Source organism: Amblyomma mixtum, chromosome 3 (assembly GCF_055824585.1).
Source record: "Amblyomma mixtum isolate Tamu chromosome 3, ASM5582458v1, whole genome shotgun sequence".
In the NCBI taxonomy this organism is placed as follows: Eukaryota; Metazoa; Arthropoda; class Arachnida; order Ixodida; family Ixodidae; genus Amblyomma; species Amblyomma mixtum.
The window spans coordinates 45,620,662-45,641,929 of record NC_143014.1 but is presented as its reverse complement, the minus strand read 5'-3'; the positions used below and the strand labels follow the sequence as shown (position 1 = coordinate 45,641,929).

Below are 21,268 nucleotides of genomic sequence, written 5' to 3'. Positions count from 1 at the left end.
CGCAGGAAATGTCCTGCGGGGAACAAATAATCGATGCCAGAGTTGCAGAGTGGGTTCCAAGGGAAGGCAATCGTAGCAGTGGGCGGCGAGGTTCAGGTGAGCGAATGCTTGCCGCTTTCCAGGGACAGGGTGATCGCAGCTGGCGCAGGTTAGGGTGAGTTGGGAGTCAGTGCGAGAGGCCTTTGTACTGACGTGGGCATAGTTGGTCTGATGATGATGATGATGATGATAATAATTTGCTAGAACACGAGTTCAAACGAACTCCCCACAATGCGCGTTGTTCAAGCACTTTGACATTTATTTGCGTACGCTCTCATCTCCGCAGCACGAGAGCCCGTTCGTGCGCTGCCTGTACTTCGCGGTGGCGTGCGGCGGCGACACCGACACCATCGCGACCATGGCCTGCAGCATATCGGGTGCCTTCCACGGCATCGGCGCTATCCCGAGCGTGCTCCAGCGCCAGTGCCAGTCCGTCGACGAAATGACGCGGATAGCCGACTACCTGGAGGAAGCGGTGTCCAAGTGACCCTAGCCGCGACGCGCCCGCCACCGGGGCGCTCGCTAGCCGCCACTTATTTATGTATCGAACGCGCGCTGAGCTGCCCAGCACCGCCTGGCGGCACGGGGTCCTCCACGCCTGTCCCTCTCTGCGCCGCCCAGCTGTCGTGCTTCTCGATGCTCGTCTTGATCTGGATGTATAAATGATGAACGGAGGAGTAACGAGGTTTCCTTGTGTATGTTCTCGTAACGTTGTAATCTCTGCAGCTTTGTTGCTTGTATTGTGTGCCTTGCATTGAGTAAAGACATAGCAAATTACCGGTTGGCTGATTTGACCTCTTGCTTCTGGGCTGTGACGTGGTGTTCCCACGAACGCCTGCAAAGCCTTTGTTACCACAGCGACGAAACATACTGACTGTTGCTGGTACAGCTGTTCACAGAGGGCCGATTCCGTCGCTATCTGTTGTGACAAGAACCAGAGTGTCCTTCAAGAAAACCATCTTGTTATTCTTATGGCTTTAGTTAGGGGATTTGGTACGAATGCCCTTAAACAACTCAACTACAATAGCCTCGTTGCGAAACAGCTGGTGTGGGGCGACGAACCAAGGTTAGGTGGTGCAACTTTTGGGAAATATTTGTTCCTTGGAGCAAAGAACACGCACACAACTGTGCGGTTTTGTTGGATCGAGCACAGTGCATACACTAGTATTCTGCTGTAGCAGTAGCTACAGGATTAGTTAATTGTATGTAGCATTCAAACAACCGAGCACCAGAAACTCTTTTGGCTGCTAGTTTGCTGATTGCAACATACGGCCATCCCCTTCAGTATTTGATACCTCAGAGTCTGGCCCCCTCGCCATATGCCAATTTACAAAAGCCCCAACGTGTGTGCGTGCGTGTGTGCGTGCGTGCGTGTGTGTGCGCATGCGTGCGTGTGTGCGTGCGTGCATGCATTCCCATTAATGAACCATATACAAGTAGTCAGTGTCACACTGCTGGTTTTCTGCACTGTTGTGTTGCATGTGCTCACTCGAGGGTCTCTCGAATTTCTTCCTGGCCATGTTTCAGCTTATTGCAGGCTTTTCGCTCGCCTGCGTAATAGACGAAACGCATAGGCTGCTGGTGTGGCCAGTTGACGGGAAACTTACAGGAAAAGAGAACGCTAGACTCGGGGAAGTGGCAGCCCCAATCCTACCACGAGCCATGCCTTTGGCGACCTTTGCAAAGAGAGACTGGGGAAAGTACTCTTATTGCTTAATATTCATCACTGCACCATACGGTGTGCCCGCTAGTTATCGGAAGGCGCGTACTGAAAAAACAGGTTCAAAATTTCGGCATAAGTGTATGTCTCTCGCCGCCAATGAGTCCGACAGAGGCAAAGACTCGAATCGATAGGTACGGTTTTACTGACTGCAACTTTTTAGCTGGCAAGAGGCGCGGGGTTCGATCCCCAGTGTCACCAGGTACCCACCTGTTTCTAACGGGTACAAGTTTTCCCCTGGCCCAGTGCTTGGGAAACGGTTCTTTGACCCCACCTTGTACTATCGAAAAAAGGGCCAGAATGGGCTTTTCTGCACAAGGCGGATATCGGTCACTCGAAGATCGAAAAGGAATGGGAAGGACACGAGGACATTCAGACTGCTGGACTTTATTTTAATATATGTTGCAGTCTGGGTAGCTAGACAATTTTCGATGACAGTTTACTAGATGAGAGATCTTGTTTAGGTATCAGAAATAATCCTACCATTTGCGGGAATATAATCAGCTTTGGTGCCCCAGTGAGTAGCCATTGGTGCCCCCAATGCTTTTCCCAAGTATTTCACACCAGGAAAAGCCGAGCACTAGGCCAGGGGAATGCCTATGCCCATTAGAAAACTGATGGGTACCCGGCGGCACTGATGATCGAATGCAGCACCTCCAGCTTGCGAGGCAGATGCTTTAACCGCAAAGCCAATACTGTTGAAGTTAAATACGCGCTACGCGATAGCAACAACAAAAAAGCGAAATTTCTGTGCTTATTCACTTCGAAGACTTCCCACCTTTAAATATGAAAAAGTCTGTCATACCTTTCGGTATGACAAAGTCTCGAACCACCCGAGGTGGCTGCAGACCGTCCCGAGCCTATTGCACCATAGTAGCTGTCTAATATGTTTAGACGAGATTAGTGAGGGCGTTTTGTGAGGTAAATAGCTGCCTGGCGTTCACTTATAAAGGACCAAATATATGTTTACTTCGCCGGGAAGCTGTGTGGGTAGTCGCCTCGCAAGGCTTCGGAACACTTTACGAGCATTCACTTGCAGCATAAATGTAATGAAGAAGATGTGAGACTCCTTCATAATTCCATTCTAGTCCATGATTGGCACCGCTCCCACCACGCAGGCGATGCTAAATGATTTTCTGGGGACTTGCCAGGGGCGCCGGTGAGCACGCAGCCATCATCCGAACAGTCGGGGCTACCACCCAACGTGCACACATGGGGGTCTATCGAGCCCTGCTTGAATGCGTAAACTAAATGCACCTTACATTTTTCTTTTAATTTCTGCCAAAGGACGAATTCGCGCAAAAAAATAAACAGTTCATGATGGACGCGTCAGTCCAGGGCTCCAAATTCGACTACCTTTAGCTGGCAGACATGTGTTGGTAGGTAGGAACCCATGCCTGGTGAAATTTGATCTCTACGGATGTAGTCGAACCTGATTTAGTCTTCACTTTCGGCTGCAGAACGCTATGGACTCTGCGTTCCAGATCCTGGTAGGTATAGGGCACTGAGACCGTACGAAAACTTAGTCTGTGAAAAAATTCTTGTTCGAGTGACCTTAGCAGAACATGATGTCGGGCTTTCTGGTTCAGCCATGGAAAGGTTGCGCGAAAGGCACGAACGCAAGGCAAAACACGGGACTAGAGGGAGTATACGCGTGATTTATGAGCGCTTATCCCAGAGAATCATGACGCGCTTGAAAAACGGAGGCAAAGGACCTGCATATCCTGACTCAGTTGAGCATGCCAGGTATCATTTGTTAAAGTACTGCACTTCCGGCAACTTGTCATGCTAAAACGCCACGAGACGTGGGCGGGAACCGACTGGTCGCAAACGACGCCGGCTGTGGTCAGACCTAAGAGCCGTCTCAGTTACGGGAAGTGCAAAAGGCGTGTAAAGCCCCGACTCGATGGACACTTCCCAGGCGTACGCGCATGGGCGTACGCCGTAGGCAGTCTGGGCATGAGCGATGTGCGACGCACGAGTAAGCGCGAGCGCGGTGCAGATACCTATCTGTACGTGTCAGATATCGGCGCCCACGCTCGGGCGTGCGTCGGAAGCGAGGTGCGGTTTACAACACTCGCAGGACCGCGGGGCACTCCATGACTCTTTTCTTCATGGCTTGAAGTTCTTTCAGGTTCCCCCCTCAGCCTCACCAACCTCTTTCCTTCACGACTTGAAGTTCTTTCAGTCGGCTCGATAGGGGGATGGAAAAGCATGCCCCTCGAAGGCCCTGGGCGCGCAGGCGTTCCTCGCGTACACCATTCAGTGCTTGAGATAACCATATGGGGTAAGTATAAGTTAAAAGACTGAAGTAGCAGGATAAATCTTTGTTTCGTAGCAAAGAGTTGAATTAAAATAAAACAGTCGACAGGTTGAATTTCGTTCAACCCAGACAAGTTTAAAATCAAGGAAGTTTTTCGCGCGTAAATTCACAGCGAATGATCAGCAGTTAGCTACCACTGAGCACTGTCTCTCAAAAACTCTCCTTCCTTCCTTTGATCGATCAAGAATGCATGGGGAGAAGCTGGTCCCCGTTCGAGATCGCGTCCAGCGCTCATCAACCCACAGGCGGCGCAAAGAGCGGCTGATGAGGGGGGGGGGGGGGGGGGGGGGGGACCGGAAAAAACGAGGCTAGGAAGGAACATCATGGCGATCCAGCTCAGCGCATGCACTTGCCACCTTCGATAAAGCGTTCTATTATTATCGCTTATTCTCTACAGCCATCTTAATCTAGCTCTTGAGTCCGCAAAAAATATCATTCAGAACCTATATTTATGCAGCTCTCCGTCCTACCTCAAACATAAGTGAAAGAGCTTAGTGCAGCCCTCACAAGACAACCCCCGTAGTTTCTAAGAAGGCTGTAATAAAAGTTATGGCTGATGCCCAGAAAGCAAGAGGAAGAACGAAGAATCAAGGGCGTACCACGAACAGAGCTCAGCGCTAAGGAGCCTTGGAGCCAACTGACTGTGTACACCTTACATATAAGCAAAACTTCCCCGTCTCATAGATCGAAGAATAGATAGCGCTTTTCTAGATGCGCTTGCAAATCGAAACTTAAAAAAATAAAAATAAATGAACTATAACGTGCCCAAAGTTCATGTTTTGCAATGCGCGCGGAACGTAGAGCATCGCCGGCACCAAATGAAAACGAAAGGTAGGTAGACTCCGTGACTTTCATACGGGGTGTGCATTATTACGCCCAGCGGACCGAGATTGGTATTCAGCGGCGCGCTTCGAAATCGCGTCGGTTCGGGTTGGGACCACCGGGCTCGGGAATAATGGGCGCCTTCGATTAACTCCGAGGTTGACAAAGTAGGCGGCACGGTTGGTGTGGCACATTCAGCTCGTTTTCGGTCGCGATTCTCGGCGCCGTGCAGGCCCGTATTTCGAGCCCGACGTTTTTCAACGTTTTTTCATTGTCTAATGTCTTTTAGAGAGCACATTGTGGGAGCCTGCACTTTTCAGAAGAGAACGTAGACGTTATAGCGCATGCAACGCACAGAACTGTGATTTCGGAAGATTTATGTCGCTTTTAGTCGAACTTAAAACTTTCTTAGCTATCGTCTTCCATGATGCGGAGAGTTGCGTTGTCGCGACTTCATTTGTTACAGACTGGGCACATGCAGCATACAGAAACCAAAGGCTTCACTTCTGGGTCATTCTGTGTCGCTCGTTATGAATCGTCAGCATTGCAAATCTCTCGAGGGTGAAGGGACTTCACGTCGTCGCCCTTCCGAAGGTTAGGACTTCCGCGGTTGCTACGTACGAGAGCCCCGTGGACTCTAGTTTTAACAAAGGGTGTTCGTAGGCGACAAAGAATTTGTAAAACATGTTCATTGCGTTGCTCGTGCCATAAGCGAAGATTTTACAAACAGGAGTGACTTCTAATGTCATGGGTTTACCCCCGGCGACTTGCGACCTAAAGCGGACCAATGGCAAGCATGAAAAGGTAAAAGAATAGTGTAAGATGTGGAACAGGGCCAGTTTTGTGCTTAACAGGGCGTACAATGCCGCAAATGAAGGATCGATCCTTTATCTTACTTTTGAATGCTAGTGATGAGAAGCATATCGTTTCTTTAAGGTAAGGAAACTATTAACAAAATGCACACGCATAAGAGGCACACACAGGTGACGAAGTTGGCGGTGCGAGTGCAATACAAGCCATGAATCAACTCGCCCCGCAGCTAGTACTTAGAAGCAAGCTAGTTTCAGAATATCATACTAAGTCACTCCTACTTCGGTGAATTTGTTATATTCTGGTCTTTTAAACGCTCAAGTTCAATGTTGCGCATTTCAAAAATAACTTACTATTGTTTTTTTTTGTATTAAAACTTCAACACTGTTCTGCAAGCTCACCTTGTCTCAGATGGTGCTACGTCGATAAAACGGGAACCATCGCCTCAAGACGCACGTTCGTTGAATACTACACCAGGCATAAGTAGTATCGAAGATATGTACATGTACCCTCGATAATCTTTTGATACATCTTGTTTATCTGTGTTAGGTATCGCTTTCAAAAAATTAAAGTATCGGAGTATCGCTATCGGAAATCCAATTTTTCAGGATGTCGCTATCGAAGATTATTTTGTAAACTATTGTGCCCAGCTCAGTACGGCACATACCTTGAACTGTGTAGCTTAAAGCAAACAACTGCCCAAATGCCGTGTTTTCGGAGAACCGGAGTCCTGAGGCATGCAGCCGGCAGTGTATACAGTACTAGGGGTGTTGGCTGTACCTGAAATCCTATTACATTTCCGGGCCAGGTATGTGTAACTCCTACCTCAACTGACTACAGCTCGGGGCAAAGCCGTGCGCAGTCACTGCTGTCAGGGTCCCGAGTTTCAGCGCGGCTCCGCGCATCGAGTACTTGGGCGGCTGCCGACGCCGACCAAGTATGTTGGCAAAAACACGCAGCTGCACCGACAAGGCCGTCGCCCCGGTCCCATTCCGCCGCACGGAACGTATGCCCGCCAGGCGCGAGACGGGCCCCGGCAGCCGCGGCGTCCGAATTCCCCAACCCGGCGTAATTGCGGAGACGTGCTAGACGTGGGCCAGTGCTGCGCACTGGAGAAAAACGGAGCTTGTAGCGTTCGCTGTTGTCCGCCTCGAAGCTACGTAAATATACATAGTACGTGCTTTGAAACCACTACTGTGTCGGCGCGCCTGCCTGGTGTGCCCCTGCAGGTGCTGTACGGAGACACTGACGAAGGCTTCTTTTTGGCTGCCGCGAGCGGCTTGGTGTGCATGCTGATGTGCTTAGGGATCGGGACCGCGGCCTTTACCGCATGGCGATGAAGTAGGCAGACTACGAAGGGAAGTCTTCAGGAGAATCCACGATATTGTTCACAGCGCAACAAGAACGGGAAATATCATGAATACGTACCAACTCGCCCAAATTTCTGCCTTGCTGAACGTTATTTCAGGAGAATCGGCAAACTTTAATGTTTATTTTACATATTTACAATGCAAAAAGAATACGTGCAAGCACGTACAATAACAGGGAGACCAAGAGCCAGAAATGAAGCGCCGCATTCAGCATCACCGGCGAAGAGGATTAGGTGCCTTTGTTCACCGTCGCCAGAAAAAGTTTGATTTTGAGCCAATAGGAAGGTTTTGATGAGTTGTGTGTGTTGTGTTCGGAACACCGAGTTCGCCTCAGCCGGATTAGCAGCGAAAAGTGGAAATTTGTTCCAAGAAGCGAACTCAAGGTGAGACGAGAGCAGGCAACTCAGATGACACATGTCAGGCCCGCTCCTGGCTCAAGTCCTACTGGTAGCGTCGGCTGCGCTGTGAAAAGAGCCAATTGGAAAGTGGGCAGTTGCAATCGAACAACTATATACGCTAAAAGTAGCCAACTCAGAAGCCGTCAGCAAAAATTGGGGAGAAAAATTCCTTTAATGCAATTTCGCTGACGGCAGCCTGCGCGAGAGAAAGCGGGAGAGCTCGATAAGAGAGAGGGAGAAGGAAGGCAGCCTTGCGGTATTGCCCCGCTTTTTCCGTTTCCTTCTTTCGCATTACTTCGTAGGCGCTCGAGTCACGTTCCATGAAGGGGAATTTTCAGAACCGAATGCGGCCAGCACAGGCAACGGTTTGAGTCCTTTTTTTTTCTTTAATACTACGAAGTTCGGGTTTCCTTTAGCAGCTTGAAAACCTTCTGGTATTTCGATTTGCAGCCAGTGCAACGCTCGTTTAGCTTAGCTTTCCTTCTGGAAGGCATGACGCCATGACCGTGTTTTCCGTTATATATGTACTGGACACTTTTCGTAGATGCCCATCATCGCGGTTGCCTAGTGCCTTAGCATTTCGTTCGCCAGCAGCAATTACCGGGTTTGATCTCGTCCGCTGAGGCCCCCTTTCGAGTAGTAGTAGTATATGTAGTATGCGGAGTTTAATGTCCCGAAACTTCCAAGTTCGCTTCATGCCTATGAGGTATTTCAGCTTGAAAACAAAATTCACGGCACGCGCACGAAGGATCCAGGGAGGGTAGATACTATAAGCGCAATAGCGCCATTGGTTCATCTGTTAGCTTTCACTCTTTCTTTTCATTTTTCCTCTCTTCTGCATCTGCTATTAGGTACTGTGCCCACGTGGTGCATCGCACGGCTAGGGGCGATTTTTAGTTTGCTTCAGAAACGGGTCAGTACTTCTGCGCATGCGCAAAGCACGACCACGTCGTAGCCGAATACGCGAATGATGGCATGAATTGTTAAATACTGCTTGGAACAAAGAAAATTAATGATAAAGCTTCATGTTCGTTGTTTTAAAATGCACTGGCAAGTTTTCACCCTTGTTGGGGTCCCTCGCGAGCAGTAATGGGCCAGGAGATTCGAGGAAGAAAGCAGCAAGAAAGAGGAAATGTCGCTACTTTGTCATTGTAGAAGTACATCAGAGCCTGCAAGTGGTTTGTGAGGGGAGCCGTAGTGGACTGCTATGAATTAACTTCGACAGCCTGAGTTTCTCTAACGCCAACATCGCACAGCACATGGGCGTCTTCTTGCATTCCTTCTCTAAAGAAATGCGGCCGGGACCTTATTCCTACTTAAATCCCGCAACCTTTGCACAGAGAAGAACATGTTGACAATAAACGCGCCCCATCTCCCACCGCGTTTCTGGTGTGAAAGTAGCGCAGTTTGATTTGAATGGGCGTCATTACGACTAACCGACTTCGCCTTAACAATTGATTGACCCCATTCCAATGAAGGCTCAGTGCCGAAACTCGCATCACCAAGATTTTGGCGTGCGTTTAATATTCCAAGGTAGCTGAGTCCAGCATGGCGTGCGTCATAGCACGAGCGTAGCTTTGGAAAGTAAAACTGCATTGATTATACTAACGTACCGTTTGTTGAATGCACATAGGGCTCATGAGCGTCACGAACTTTCGGGAGTGAAGCGCTTGGTTGTTTTAAAGATTGAAGAACTGCGTTTTTTTCCTTGCTACTCAAAAATAATGCTCAATACGTGCACAACGGCCCTGACATTTGAAATGCGCCTCTTTGTTCTAACTTCCCTCAGTCGTTATAGTGTGAATCACATACTCAATACCGCTTTTTCGGCCGCCGGGGTGGTTCAGTGGTTATGGCGCTCGGCTGTTGACCCGAAAGAAAGGCTGCTGACCCTGGTTCTATCCCGGCCGCGGCGGTCGAATTTCGATGGAGGCGAAGTTGCAGAGGCCCGTGTACTGTGCGATGTCAGTGCACGTTAAAGAACCCCAGGTGGTCGAAATTTCCGGAGCCCTTCACTACGGCGTCCCTCATAGCCTGAGTCGCTTTGGGACGTTAAAACCCCATAAACTATAATTGCGCTCTTTCCGTCTACACCGTCTTTCCTGTGTTCATCATTTATATCTGCGCAACTAGTTCTTAACAACAGCCATGCGCCAACTCGCCCTGCAAAAAGTTTTTCTAATCTACAAAGTCATAAGAGAATCAGCCCTAGACTGATATACTTTATCTAATAAGTTTTTTTTTATTATGTTAAATCGATGGCTAACGAGGGCAGATGCGACCGCTCACTGGGATATGACTTCGTGGGCCTGTTTTCTTTGTTGCTGAGTCACCCGCCACATCGGTGGACCAACGGGTCCCGCTAACTTCAGCAGGAGCCATGGCGTGTTTGTCAAAAGAAGCGCGATCACGAAGAACTCTGGGGTGTGCCTTAGGTGGCTGAATTTCTCCACGTTCGCTATTTCTCTATTTGCAATCGCAGTAGCCTCCTCTGTAGCAGAATCGTGCTTTCTCTTCGTTGTTCAGCCATTTTCGCAACCGGTCTGATGTTTAGTTCTCATCTTTCACGGTGGTGGGGGCTAGCCATCCCAATTGAGCAGGAGGACTCGTCATGTACTTGCGTAACGCTAAGTACAAGTGATACGTATGAAAAGGTACATTCAGACCTTCGAAAGCTGATTAACTTCCTGTGTGTGAAATTTTAGCTTAATTCATGGTGCTTTTTGTGATTTTGTGTGCAAACACTTGGCCTTCCTGGAGATAGGTGCATACGAGGGCTAACAGGCCGTCTGTGCACACTCATAACGTCAGTTGCATCGGTGCAACTGTAACATCCGACTCGACATCCACCGCTTACTTTGAAGCAATCCAAACGCAGAAATCTTTCACTGTTCTTGAACGCAGTTATCGCTAAAGTTCGGCATTCAGGTTGGTGTACGAGAACTGCGCATTCGCCAGGTTTTCTAAAAAAACTCTTACTGAAGTATTTCACAGCCATGAACGAGCTAGGTTCTAAACACTATTCCTGCTGCTGCATTTCTCGTATCCGACTCAAATATGAGGAAATCATCCTTTTTCCTTTTTACTTTTTTTGTGCGTACCAAGCTTTTCCCAAGTACTGTTGCATGGAAAATCCTCTCCCGAGGGTACAAAAGGCTTGATGAAGGAAGTGACCACCAGAACGTACCGGTGGCGTCTTGCAAGCAAGAGAACATGAAACGAAAAATGGGATAGACACAAGCACGAGGGTGCTGCTTGCGTCTCCTTTCGAATGGAATAACCCTGCGGTGGTAACGCTTGTGAAGGCGCACGTGCGAAATTAGGAAACCGAAGCAAAACGTAATAAAATTTTTTGCAACAGTAGAAAGCCCTCACGAGCCGAGTTTGCATCAATGCGACAAAAGTCGACTCCAGTATACGTTTTGAGGGAAAGTGCAAAAACGTCGAGGAAGAGAATAGAGGACAAGTCACGCCTTTCCATCTCAAAACCTGGTTCTTTTCCTCAAAAAGTTGACTGGAGTCGACTTCTGTCGCATTCATATGAACAAGGCTAGGGGTAGACTGCAGTTATTATACAACAAAGCAAAATAAAGGCATGCGCCTCGGTTAGCCTAGCGCCGATTATGCTGATCCAGGAGCGCTCATTTGTACTGTGGTGCCAGTTTTTACCGCGTTTCCGGTTGATTTTATCCTAGCTACATGGCGCGACCAGTAGCTTTCGGTTATCTCTCTCGAGTTTAAGGTTACCATGTCCTTGATTATACGATATAATCAGGCGGCGAAGAACTTCAGAACTGGACCGCTTCCTTTGGACTGTAATCTTGAACGTTGCAGCGAAAGAGAGTACCATGGTTTTGCCTGTAGAAAGGGTTGAGTTACCCTCAGCGAACGCAATTCTGAGGCGGTGCCGTGTGCGATCACCTAACGTCCCACGACCTGAAGAGCACTGCAAACACGAACGATATCCCTACGTTTATCTTCACCATGCGCAGGCTGACCATTGTGTGAGCTCGCATTTCTTGCGTTGACAAAGAATAAAAAAAGAGAAAACTAGTTGCGAGAAGGAGCGTAACTGGTCGTATGTAGCATGCGCAACGGTAGGGGTGTATGAGATAGCGTTATCGTGAAGGGGAACCTACGTAGGTCAGCCTAGACGCAGCAACAATAACTGGGCACACGAGCACAAGCCTTCAGAAGGCAATGTGCATCGCCTGCATGTGCGAGCAGCGGAATCAAGAGGCAAAAATGCTAGCTTATAGCGCAAACACTGCGCACGGCACAGCAGCTTTTGCAAGCGTACCACGTCTACAAAATAGGCGCGGTGTGCAGCAGTGACGCCTCTATGGCAAAGTTTATCACAGTTATCACTGGAGACTGCGAATTCAGTGCGTGCGAGCGTCCTTGAGCATATTTGCGACGCTTCTTCCGAGAAATAAATAAGTTGGTAGTAGCCCAGTGCTCATCTTTCTTTTACTGCTTGTGCTTATCTGAAAAATTCAAGCCATTATCGTTCATTTACTATCAGCTATATCGCTGTAGTGGTGACGCGTCTCTGCAGCTACTACGTGCATGCCACTTGCTGTACCCAGCTTGTCGTTTCTTTGAAACCAATTTTCAGGGAGCGAAAGACGCTTACAGCAGCTTGTTTTACCAAGGACAAGGTAAGTTTCCCATTTCGCAATATATTAGCTGCTCAAGATTTTTAATAGGTACTAATTTTTGGTACATTTCAACTGACCTAGGAGTACCTCTTTTTGGGGGTTGGGGGCGGGGCTGAATTCATGGGAGTTGGGGGGGGGGGGGGGGGGGGGGGCTGCAGGCCACAGCATGGTCCAATACGACAGGCACATTTTAGCAAGGGTGCAAAAGGCAAAAGGTGACAAAAAGGAACAGGGCAAGCACAGGACAAAGAATAGAAGGCCGACACAGGTGATTTTGCCATGTTGCACTAACTAGCCCGCAAAAGCCCCCCGTGTACAGAACAGGAATCTAGAACAGAATAACATAACAGAGGTGAGATAAAAACAATTGCTCAATGCCACTCAAACTATGGCAAAGCTGTAAGGTTGTTCCAATCAGATATCGCATGCGGAAAAAAACGTGAATTTAAAACTGTCAGTTTTCGAAAAGTATGCAGCTAGTGAGTGCTTGTGGTGATGTCGCATATTTCGGGCGGATAAAGGGGATAAGTATACGGTAAAGTCTAAAGCTAGCTTATGATTAAGTAGTGATATAGCGGAATTCAAGGTGGCATTTACTTCTTCGCGTTTCAAATGATTGAGTGTTTTTAGTCGCCGCGAGTGCATTAGGTGAATCGGTGAGTTATAATTTCGGATAAATACACCTAATCAATAACCCTTCTCTGAATCCGGTGGGTGTACCCTACGACCTTAGGGATCAAACCAAGCACCTCGCGCATACTAGGCGGATGCCTAACTACTCAGTCACCGCTGCCGTCCAACTGTTTTGAAACGGCCTTTCAGGTTTTATTTGCAGCCAGGCTTATTTTGATGAAACGTCTCATTAAATGTCGCTAAACAGTACAGTGTCACGTAGCCAACGCGCGGCTATCGGAAACATTTCAAGTTCTATCTAGGACTCAAAGCAATCGACAATAATCCCCATGCTGCACAAAATCCGGTAAAATATACTAATTAAGGCGGAAACTTGGGCTAGTTGGAAAGCGTTTGGAATCATATTTGCTAGCGCTCAGTGAACACGCGAGACAAGAACACAAATACACAGGACAGACGCTAGTCTTCAACTGCCGTTTATTCGAACATCAATCAATATAAGACATCTCAAAACAGCTGAACTCACACACGCGCAGTAGCAACGCCACGCCTCAGGAACATCATGTCTTTTTTTTTTTTTTGACAGATTAACAGACGGGGTGCTGACGCATTTGGAACCTTCACTATAAATGCACATAGCTTCAAAAATTTCACGTTCCGCTTGGGTTTCATTGTACCTAGAATGATTGTTTCTGGAAAGATTGGTGTGCAAGGTACAGGGTCAGGGTCGCCAGGGTACCGTTCGATAAAACAGCGTTTGCAGTGCGCAGCGGCAAGGCGTATATTGGGCAATCAGGAAGATGCATAAATGAACGACTGAGAGAGCACCGCTTGGCAACGGAATCCATATCGGCGGGGGGGAATCTCGCTGCGCACTGCAAACGCTGTTTTATCGAACGGTACCCTGGCAACCCTGACCCTGTACCTTGCACACCAATCTTTCCAGAAACAATCATTCTAGGTACAATGAAAACCCAAGCGGAACGTGAAATTTTTGAAGCTATGTGCATTGATAGTGAAGGTTCCAAATGCGTCAGCACCCCGTCTGTTAATCTGTCAAAAAAAGAAATGATGTTCCTGAGGCGTGGCGCTGCTACTGCGCATGTGTGAGTTCAGCTATTTTGAGATGTCATATATTGATTGTTTTTCGAATAAACGGCAGTTGAAGACTAGCGTCTGTCCTGTGTATTTGTGTTCTTGTCCCGTGTGTTCACTAAGCGCTAGCAAATATGATTCCAAAAAATACTAAGTGGCACCCTTTAGTAACAGACTGTGCATACACCATGCGCTGGATGTCAACGTCTTTATTGTAACAGCCCAAAACCCCTGCATAAAACAATATTCATGCTTCAGGCTCAATGACATGCCTGATTTATTGTTCCTGGTTTACGACGTCCGATAATTAAGCAAGATTTGCAAGGAAAAACTAGCCGAACCTGTACTGGTACTCCGCAGCTTTTTAAATTCGGCACCGATGATATAGTTTCCTTATTTTATGGTCTGGTTTTGAAATACCCTTTTCCTTTTCTAACAGCCCAGCATTACAGGTCCTCTTCGAGCGCCTGAGGAAGCGCTAAATTCTTCGAAGTCTGCACGCACAAATACTGCAAGGCATAAGCACCCAGTGAGCTTAACTTCTAGTTTAGTTGCGAAACGCTGCGGCCTCTTCACGAATCGCTTCGCACGCGCGTCTCAGCGTACGCAAAAATTACGAATATCGAAGCCCGCGTTTACGAAGCGAGGCAAGCTAAGAGTTTCGCTGCTATAGTAAGGGTGGATTATAAGTAAAAGGACGAAGGTCTGAAACTGCAAGGATAAGAATGAAAAGCTTGCACTCTCAGTCTTAGCACGCGAATGCAAGCGTTTCCGCGAGCTTCGATTTGAGGGGCATCGACAACCCGCATGCTCATTCGCCTCCTTTCCTGTCGGCCGTTTCAAGTCTCTCGAAGTAACGACTCCAGAACACCACATTTGGCATAGACGATAGCCACCTTTATCTGCTCCGCGGGATGACAGTAGTGGAACAGAGGCGACGTTTGAATAGTTCTACGCGGGAGCTCAAATTTCGCACCGGCGTTCAAAGTAGCTTCGCTCGCAAGCGCATAGGGGGCGCGCTGGACGGCGTAGTAATTTATGGCCGGGTCGGTGACCGAGTTGCCGGTGTCTCTGCCAGCTGCGTCGCATGTTTCGGCGCGTTATTCCGCATCGCGTCACACGGGTGCGCGGGAGCCCACCTACGCAGGCGGCCTTGGCTGGCCTGGCCTGCCTGTTAGAGTGCGAGATGCAAGGTGTTACAAAATTTGGCTTTTTGGTTCTCCTCCCACGTAGTCGGCAGTCAGGCGTCACTGTGCTCCCAGAAGAGCAGTTGCCCTTGGGGTTTCACTGGTGGATGCTAACTTAGGCATATAGCATTGATTCTTTTTTTGAGCGTGTGTGTGTGTGAGGGTGCGCGTTGAATGTTGCCATTTGTTGGTTACCAAGCCCAGCGCTGTTACTTGCCCGCGCCTAGTGCTTCCGTGACTTTCTTTCCTTTTTGAGGACAGTTTGCGAGAATAACGTAATCAACACAGAGCAGTCGAGATACCTAAATGGTTAAGACGAAAAATATTCCGCTAAACTCAGACTTAAGTATCACATAGGCGCTGTAGTTTTACTTGCACCCCCCTTCTGCGGTGACGCAGCGGTTATGGAGTTAAAGTGGTGAGCTCGTGTTTAGGAGTATGACCCCGGCTGCTACGGCGGCCGTCCTGTGGTGCAGTGGAAATACAAAACACCCTGCGTACTGAGTCTTCATGCACGTTAACAAGAGCCAGGTGGCCGAAATCAGTTCAGAGCCCTGCGTTATGTGGCATGCCTCGAAGCACACAGGGTTGTTTTCGTACGTACACGTGCTCACAGACTGTTTCCGAAGACGGAAGCCACGAGAAGTTAGATTTCGTGGCAGTCTAAGCATATAACCACGAACTTGAGGGTTGCGTCCTACAATTAAATGCGTGGCATACGCTGTGATCGCCTTAATGTGAGGCCGTGTTGCGAGATAATTAAGCTTTTTTGTGTCTTCTCTCTTCCGAAAACTTGTGTGGGCACCTGCACGCAAACGCCCATTAACCATGTACTCGCACGCTCATACAGTAGTAGCAGTCAAGGATGAACCGTATTGCTGGATGCATTCGAAGGTAGGTAACTTGATGGGCCAGAGCTGCAGTAAATTACGCGCATATTGCTTGCGAAGAACATTAAGAGTCATGGAGGAATTAACTGTCAGGAACAATGAATAAAGACACATTAAATTAAACGCTAAAATAGCACTACGATACTTCTGCTCCTAAAAAGTCTATCTAGTGAGTGTTTCAATGTAATTCGGAGGAAGACATTGATAGAACTGATTTACCGCACAGTTGTGCTAAATTACAAGTCTCACCGCGTTGCTCCGACTTTGATGTGTGCCGCGGAAGGGTAGTTTAACCCAATTTATTCCATAGGATTACAGATCATGACGACGGTCTGCCGGGGAGCCCGTTATTCTCAAGCACGACACATTAATTATTTACCGTCTTCTGGTTCCTTACTATAAGGCTATTTGAAAGAAGCCGAATTTTACATCATTCCAGCTTCGCATGAATGACTTTCTGATGAACATGTATGATGAACAAATCGTTCTTAATCGCAACTGTGAGTACAGCACGAAAAATTCATTTTAAGGCTAAATTGTTGAAGGTAGTTTTTAAATGTATAGTACAGTAAAGTATAGTTGCATCATTCATTCATGACATTGGGAACAACGTAGTCGCGTGCTTTCTAATGCCAAAACGAGAGTCCATTGTTGACTTACACCAAAATTCAGTTGTTCATCTGCCACGACCGTAGCAAGGCACTGTCACTCTGTTCCCGCTTTTCTCTTCGCGTGAAAGCAACGCCGGACATGAAAGAAGTCCGCATCTCTCTGCTAACTCGCAGCACCGGCTCGCATTCACCGTGAACTGGCGCAATGTGCGTAACAGGTAAAAAAATGTGAAGTGGCCATTTATTAAGCGAGGGGAACGATTTTGTCTGGCAACACTGTTTCGGCTGCAGACGAAACGCTAATGTTCGCCGTAACGATACGAACAGCCTACTCCAACAAGCGCCATCACGCGGAAAGCTGAGATAAAGTTCGGCCGCAGCCACTTCTGCGCTGCTGTTTCTATACACCTAACATACGAAGTCCAGGAAGCAAGCAGCGGCCTCTGCTGTTCCTCAATTTTGCCGCTCTTCTCGCAGTTCATGAACAAAGCCTTAAACTTCACCCACACGTAACATATATGCTGGCGTTATATTTTCGCTCTGGGTGCTCGGCGCTTGTACCTGAGAACTTACTTCGGAATTCTGCTTTCGTTGTAACAACCAGCGCCTTGCTACCTAAAGAGAGGTAGCAAGACAGAAGCAAAAGGAAGGAACAAAGAACGAAAGAAAAGAGTTTAAAAATACAAGGGGCTATTTCCGCGCAGGTTGCCTGTTTTATATTAGGCACGTACACTGGGCTCTACGGATCATTAAGTAAACTGAGAACTTGCCTTGTTCACGAAAAGAAAACGGTGAAAGGATGATAACCATCATGTGAATCAACGAGCTGGAGATCTTTATCTCTAGCAATACTAGCATTTAAACGGCATAGAGACAGAGGGCGTTGGGAGCTCTGGACGAGTAAGCTGCCTTGTGGTGGTACAGGATACTGACCAGAAAGTATGCGCTGCCTGATTACAGCATGACAACGGCGCTGGAGCCCGCAACGCAGCTAAAAAATTGGCAGTAGATTCACGTTGTCACATGGTTATGCCAGGGGGAGGAAAGTGCGAGCAAGTTCCATCCCGGCTAACTGGAGAAACCTCCGCTGAAGCCGTAACTGGTCCGCCTACCGCTACGAACGTAACTGAAGGAGGAATTGGCGCTAGCGTTTGTAGTAAAGAACAAGATCTTTCAGGACCTTCTTAAAGGAGGAAAGATCTCTCTCTCTCTCTTTGTGCCTTTCGAATTTCTGACCGGCGCGGCCGTTGCAACCATCCCACATACTTTGCGTGTTTCGGGAACTGCGTCAGTCGCGTTACCTCGGCCGCTGTCACCTGCTTTGCGGCGCTGGTCACAGGCACTTTGGTGCCGTGTTCTTTCATGTGTTAGTGATGTCTGTTCTCCGTACATTGGCTCAGCGCTGCGGTTGCCATTGTTGAACCAGCAGCGCAACCAGTTTTAGCATGCCACAACAGCAAAGAAAGGGTGTACGAAGACCTAACTAAAGCGCGGCGCGCGGAGCAGGCGGACAACGATACATCCGCCTACCTCCCCTAGCAGCCTCCCTTTTGGACCAGTCCGGGCGTAAAGCAGATGCCATGCGAACACCCCCCGCGTACGCGTGTTTCGGTCGTCCGTTGTCATGGGGATTACACGCCGTAACTGCGTCGCCAACCGACATGAACGTAACTGAAGGAGTTGGCGCTACCGTCCGTAATTTGTGGCCGCTATGAGGTATACGAAGTTTCACCCCCCTGGTTGTGCTCTTGAGCAAAAACACAGACACACAAAGGTAAAGCGAGTTTACGACCACATCAAAGAAAGGAGTGGATGACCATTATTAAAGATGAACCTTTCGAAAACAGGAAGATATCGGCCGGCGTTTCTAATAACGCGATCACACACTGGAGAAGAAACGGCTGTGGCTTATTGGCACCCCTTTAACAAAGCAAAAGGACAAAAGTTTCCGTGGGTTCATCATCGTCATCATCATCAACCTGACTACGCCCGCTGCAGGGAAAAGGACTCTCCCATCTCTATCCAATTAACCCTGTCCTTTGCCAGTTGCGGCCACCATACCTCAGCAAACTTCTTAATCTCATCTGCCCACTTAACTTTCTGCCGCCCCTGCTACGCTTGCCTACTCTAGGAATACACTCCGTTACCCTTAAGGACCAGCGGTTATCTTGCCTTCGCATTGCATGCCCGTCCCAAGCCCTCTTTCTTCCTCTTGATTTCGACTAAGATATCATTAACCCGCGTTTGTTCCCTCACCCACTCCGCCCGCTCCCTATCTCTTAACGTTACACCTATCATTTTTCTTTCCATAGCTCGCTGCGTTGTTCTTAACTTCAGCTGAACCCTCTATGTTAGCCTCCACGTTTCTGCCCCATAGGTGAGTGCCGGTAAGATAGAGCTGTTGTGTACGCGGGTTACTAGTTTTCTTTCGGTCAGCAACTCTAATCATAACCACACACGTGAATGATACCTTTCTTTACCTTATCACGCATGCGAGTGATCACACGCCTTTTTCCTGAAATTTTCAGCCGTCTTGTTTAGCTTTTTGCAAGTGTCTTATTTTTGTTCTGCTAAGTATGAACCGTTTTATATGTTATGAAACAAACGCTGGCGAATGAAAGGTCATCTCTAGAGAAAGAGGCTTGACATCCACAGCCTTTGTAAACTTCCTGACTGTAACTAGCAAAAGTTATGTTGGGTGAAATGGAGGCAGTTTTATCTGCTTCCGCCCGCAGCGCTCCCAAGTAGCAGTTATCAAAACAACGAACTATGCAGCGAACAAGGGAAGGACCCAATGAGTTATGATTACTGAATTGAGGAGTACTGAATTTATAAGCCACTCGAGAATGCTCTACACAGTATTACAGGGAATGGTTAAGGTAAAAAGTTAGTACCGTGCCTATGATGGTAATGTGCTTTTTTATTGTTGACGAGGTACACCTTAGAAAGAAAAAGATGGTTCCCAACACCCCACGCACGAAATTATTGCCCATTTTTTATGGCAGCGTTGGGGTGAAAGTGAGCACGGGATGCATAGCTGGCGCCTCTACGAACTTTCGTGCAGGTTTGTTATTTCGTTCGTTGGATTGATTGATTGACTGATTTATTTATTTATTTATTTATTTATTTATTTATTTATTTATTTATTTATTTATTTATTGATTAATTGATTGATTTGTACACGCGAGAACAACAATATAGGGTCTGAGCTAGGATTTATTTGAGCCTCCTGGGGTTCTTTAATATGCACAGGAGTCGCGAAACTTAACGGATTCCTCCGTTAATTACACACAGCTTTGCTGCAAGTCACAAGCATGCTCTTCGTCAACAATTTAGAGCGAGCATCCGCGGCACGAAAGTCTCACTGCAAAAAGCGCGCTGCGCCTTCACTGGGTGACTCCCACTGAAGGCGGGCGCAGTAGCAGGAGGCACAAGATATGACCTGGGGCACCTTTCAAAAAACTATGGTGCTGGGGCCGGGAGCACAATCACGCACTGCCGGAACCATTAGGTGACGGCCGAAAGGCCTTGAAGTGCAAGCTTTCTATCTTAAGCTGGTTGTACTGCTTTGCCGGAACTGACATCGACGCCGGGTGGTGGTGGTGTAAATGTACAGGCGGGATTAGCCTCACAGCGACCTGTCGACAACTGCTCCGTCTGAGACACTGGTTTAAATGATTGCTACTCTGCCATTGTTCCATAGGCCAGGCCAGAGTCCTCTAAAAACTTCAAAAGTGATCGTGAAACTGATCGCCGCTCAGTTCGAGAACCCTCGGGATATGCGATGCGTGGGACTTTGTCCATGGGGACGGTCTGTCTCCTCTGGTTTGCCAGGAGTGTCACACTCTCAGGTGAGTTCAATGGCGTTTTAGGGCGAAAGCGCTACTTCATGAGCAAAGCTGAAAAAGCCGAGGTGTGTGTGAAGCCTCAACCTTTGACGGTGCGCCAGAGGCGAAGGCCTTGCGCAGCTGCTCCACTGTTCCCACTGCCGATAGCGGCTGACGATGAGATCTTGCTTGCTGTTGCCTTTAAGGCGGTGTTGCCTCAAGTGCTTTCGCACGTCCTACTCGGTTGAACTACGTTAAAACCCAAACATTTTTTGTGTGCGGGCGTCCGTGTAAGTATAGCAGCCCTTCCGCACTCGCGTTGCGTGTCGTTACCGGATGAAGAGGATGTACACAGGGGTGTCGTCGCACTAGCCTCCCTTTCTGTCAGCTTGTGTTTTCCTCCACGTGCCAGAACTGACGAGTTAGCGCGTCGTGACAGGGCGCCAGCTGAGTGCGCGTTTTGTGGCGCAGCGGGCGCGGTGTGCGCGCTGGAGCGGCGTGTGTCGGCGCAGCGCTGGCGTGCTCCGAATGCATCTCGCCAGCGGCTGCGCGCTGTCCTGCTCGTCTTCGGGGCGGAATTCCTCTGCCCGTTTGGTTACGTTGTCGGCGTATGTATTATGCAGGCTGACGATGCTGGGCCGCCGTCCTAAGAGGGCTGCCGGCGCGCTGGCTTTTCCTGCAGGGTGGAGTTTGCGGCGGCGGCCTGAAGCGCGGGAGGCGCTGCGGGCTCATCAAATATGCAGCGTCGAGCCGGGCCCTTCCGCTGATTCGGCGAGCACGAACCACGAAATGGGGTCAGGACCCATCGATGGTGGCCGCTTGCTTTGGACCCGACCCACCGCGGCCAGAGGTTCGGTGGCGGCGTCCCGACACCATCGCAAA

General features: G+C 48.6%; 1 protein-coding gene across 6 annotated transcripts in view; it reads left to right on the top strand.

Annotated features, from left to right (window-relative positions):
• LOC149350013 (ADP-ribosylhydrolase ARH3-like) overlaps positions 1 to 816 on the top strand; it is a 101,333-nt gene extending 100,517 nt beyond the window's left edge. For all 6 annotated transcript variants that reach the window (XM_089579022.1, XM_089579017.1, XM_089579019.1 and 3 more), the window contains one exon: positions 326 to 816. In XM_089579022.1, coding sequence (XP_089435148.1) covers positions 326 to 526 — 201 coding nt within the window. In that variant the 3' untranslated portion in view covers positions 527 to 816. The remainder of the gene's footprint in view (positions 1 to 325) is intronic.
• The last annotated feature ends 20,452 nt before the right edge of the window (positions 817 to 21,268 follow it).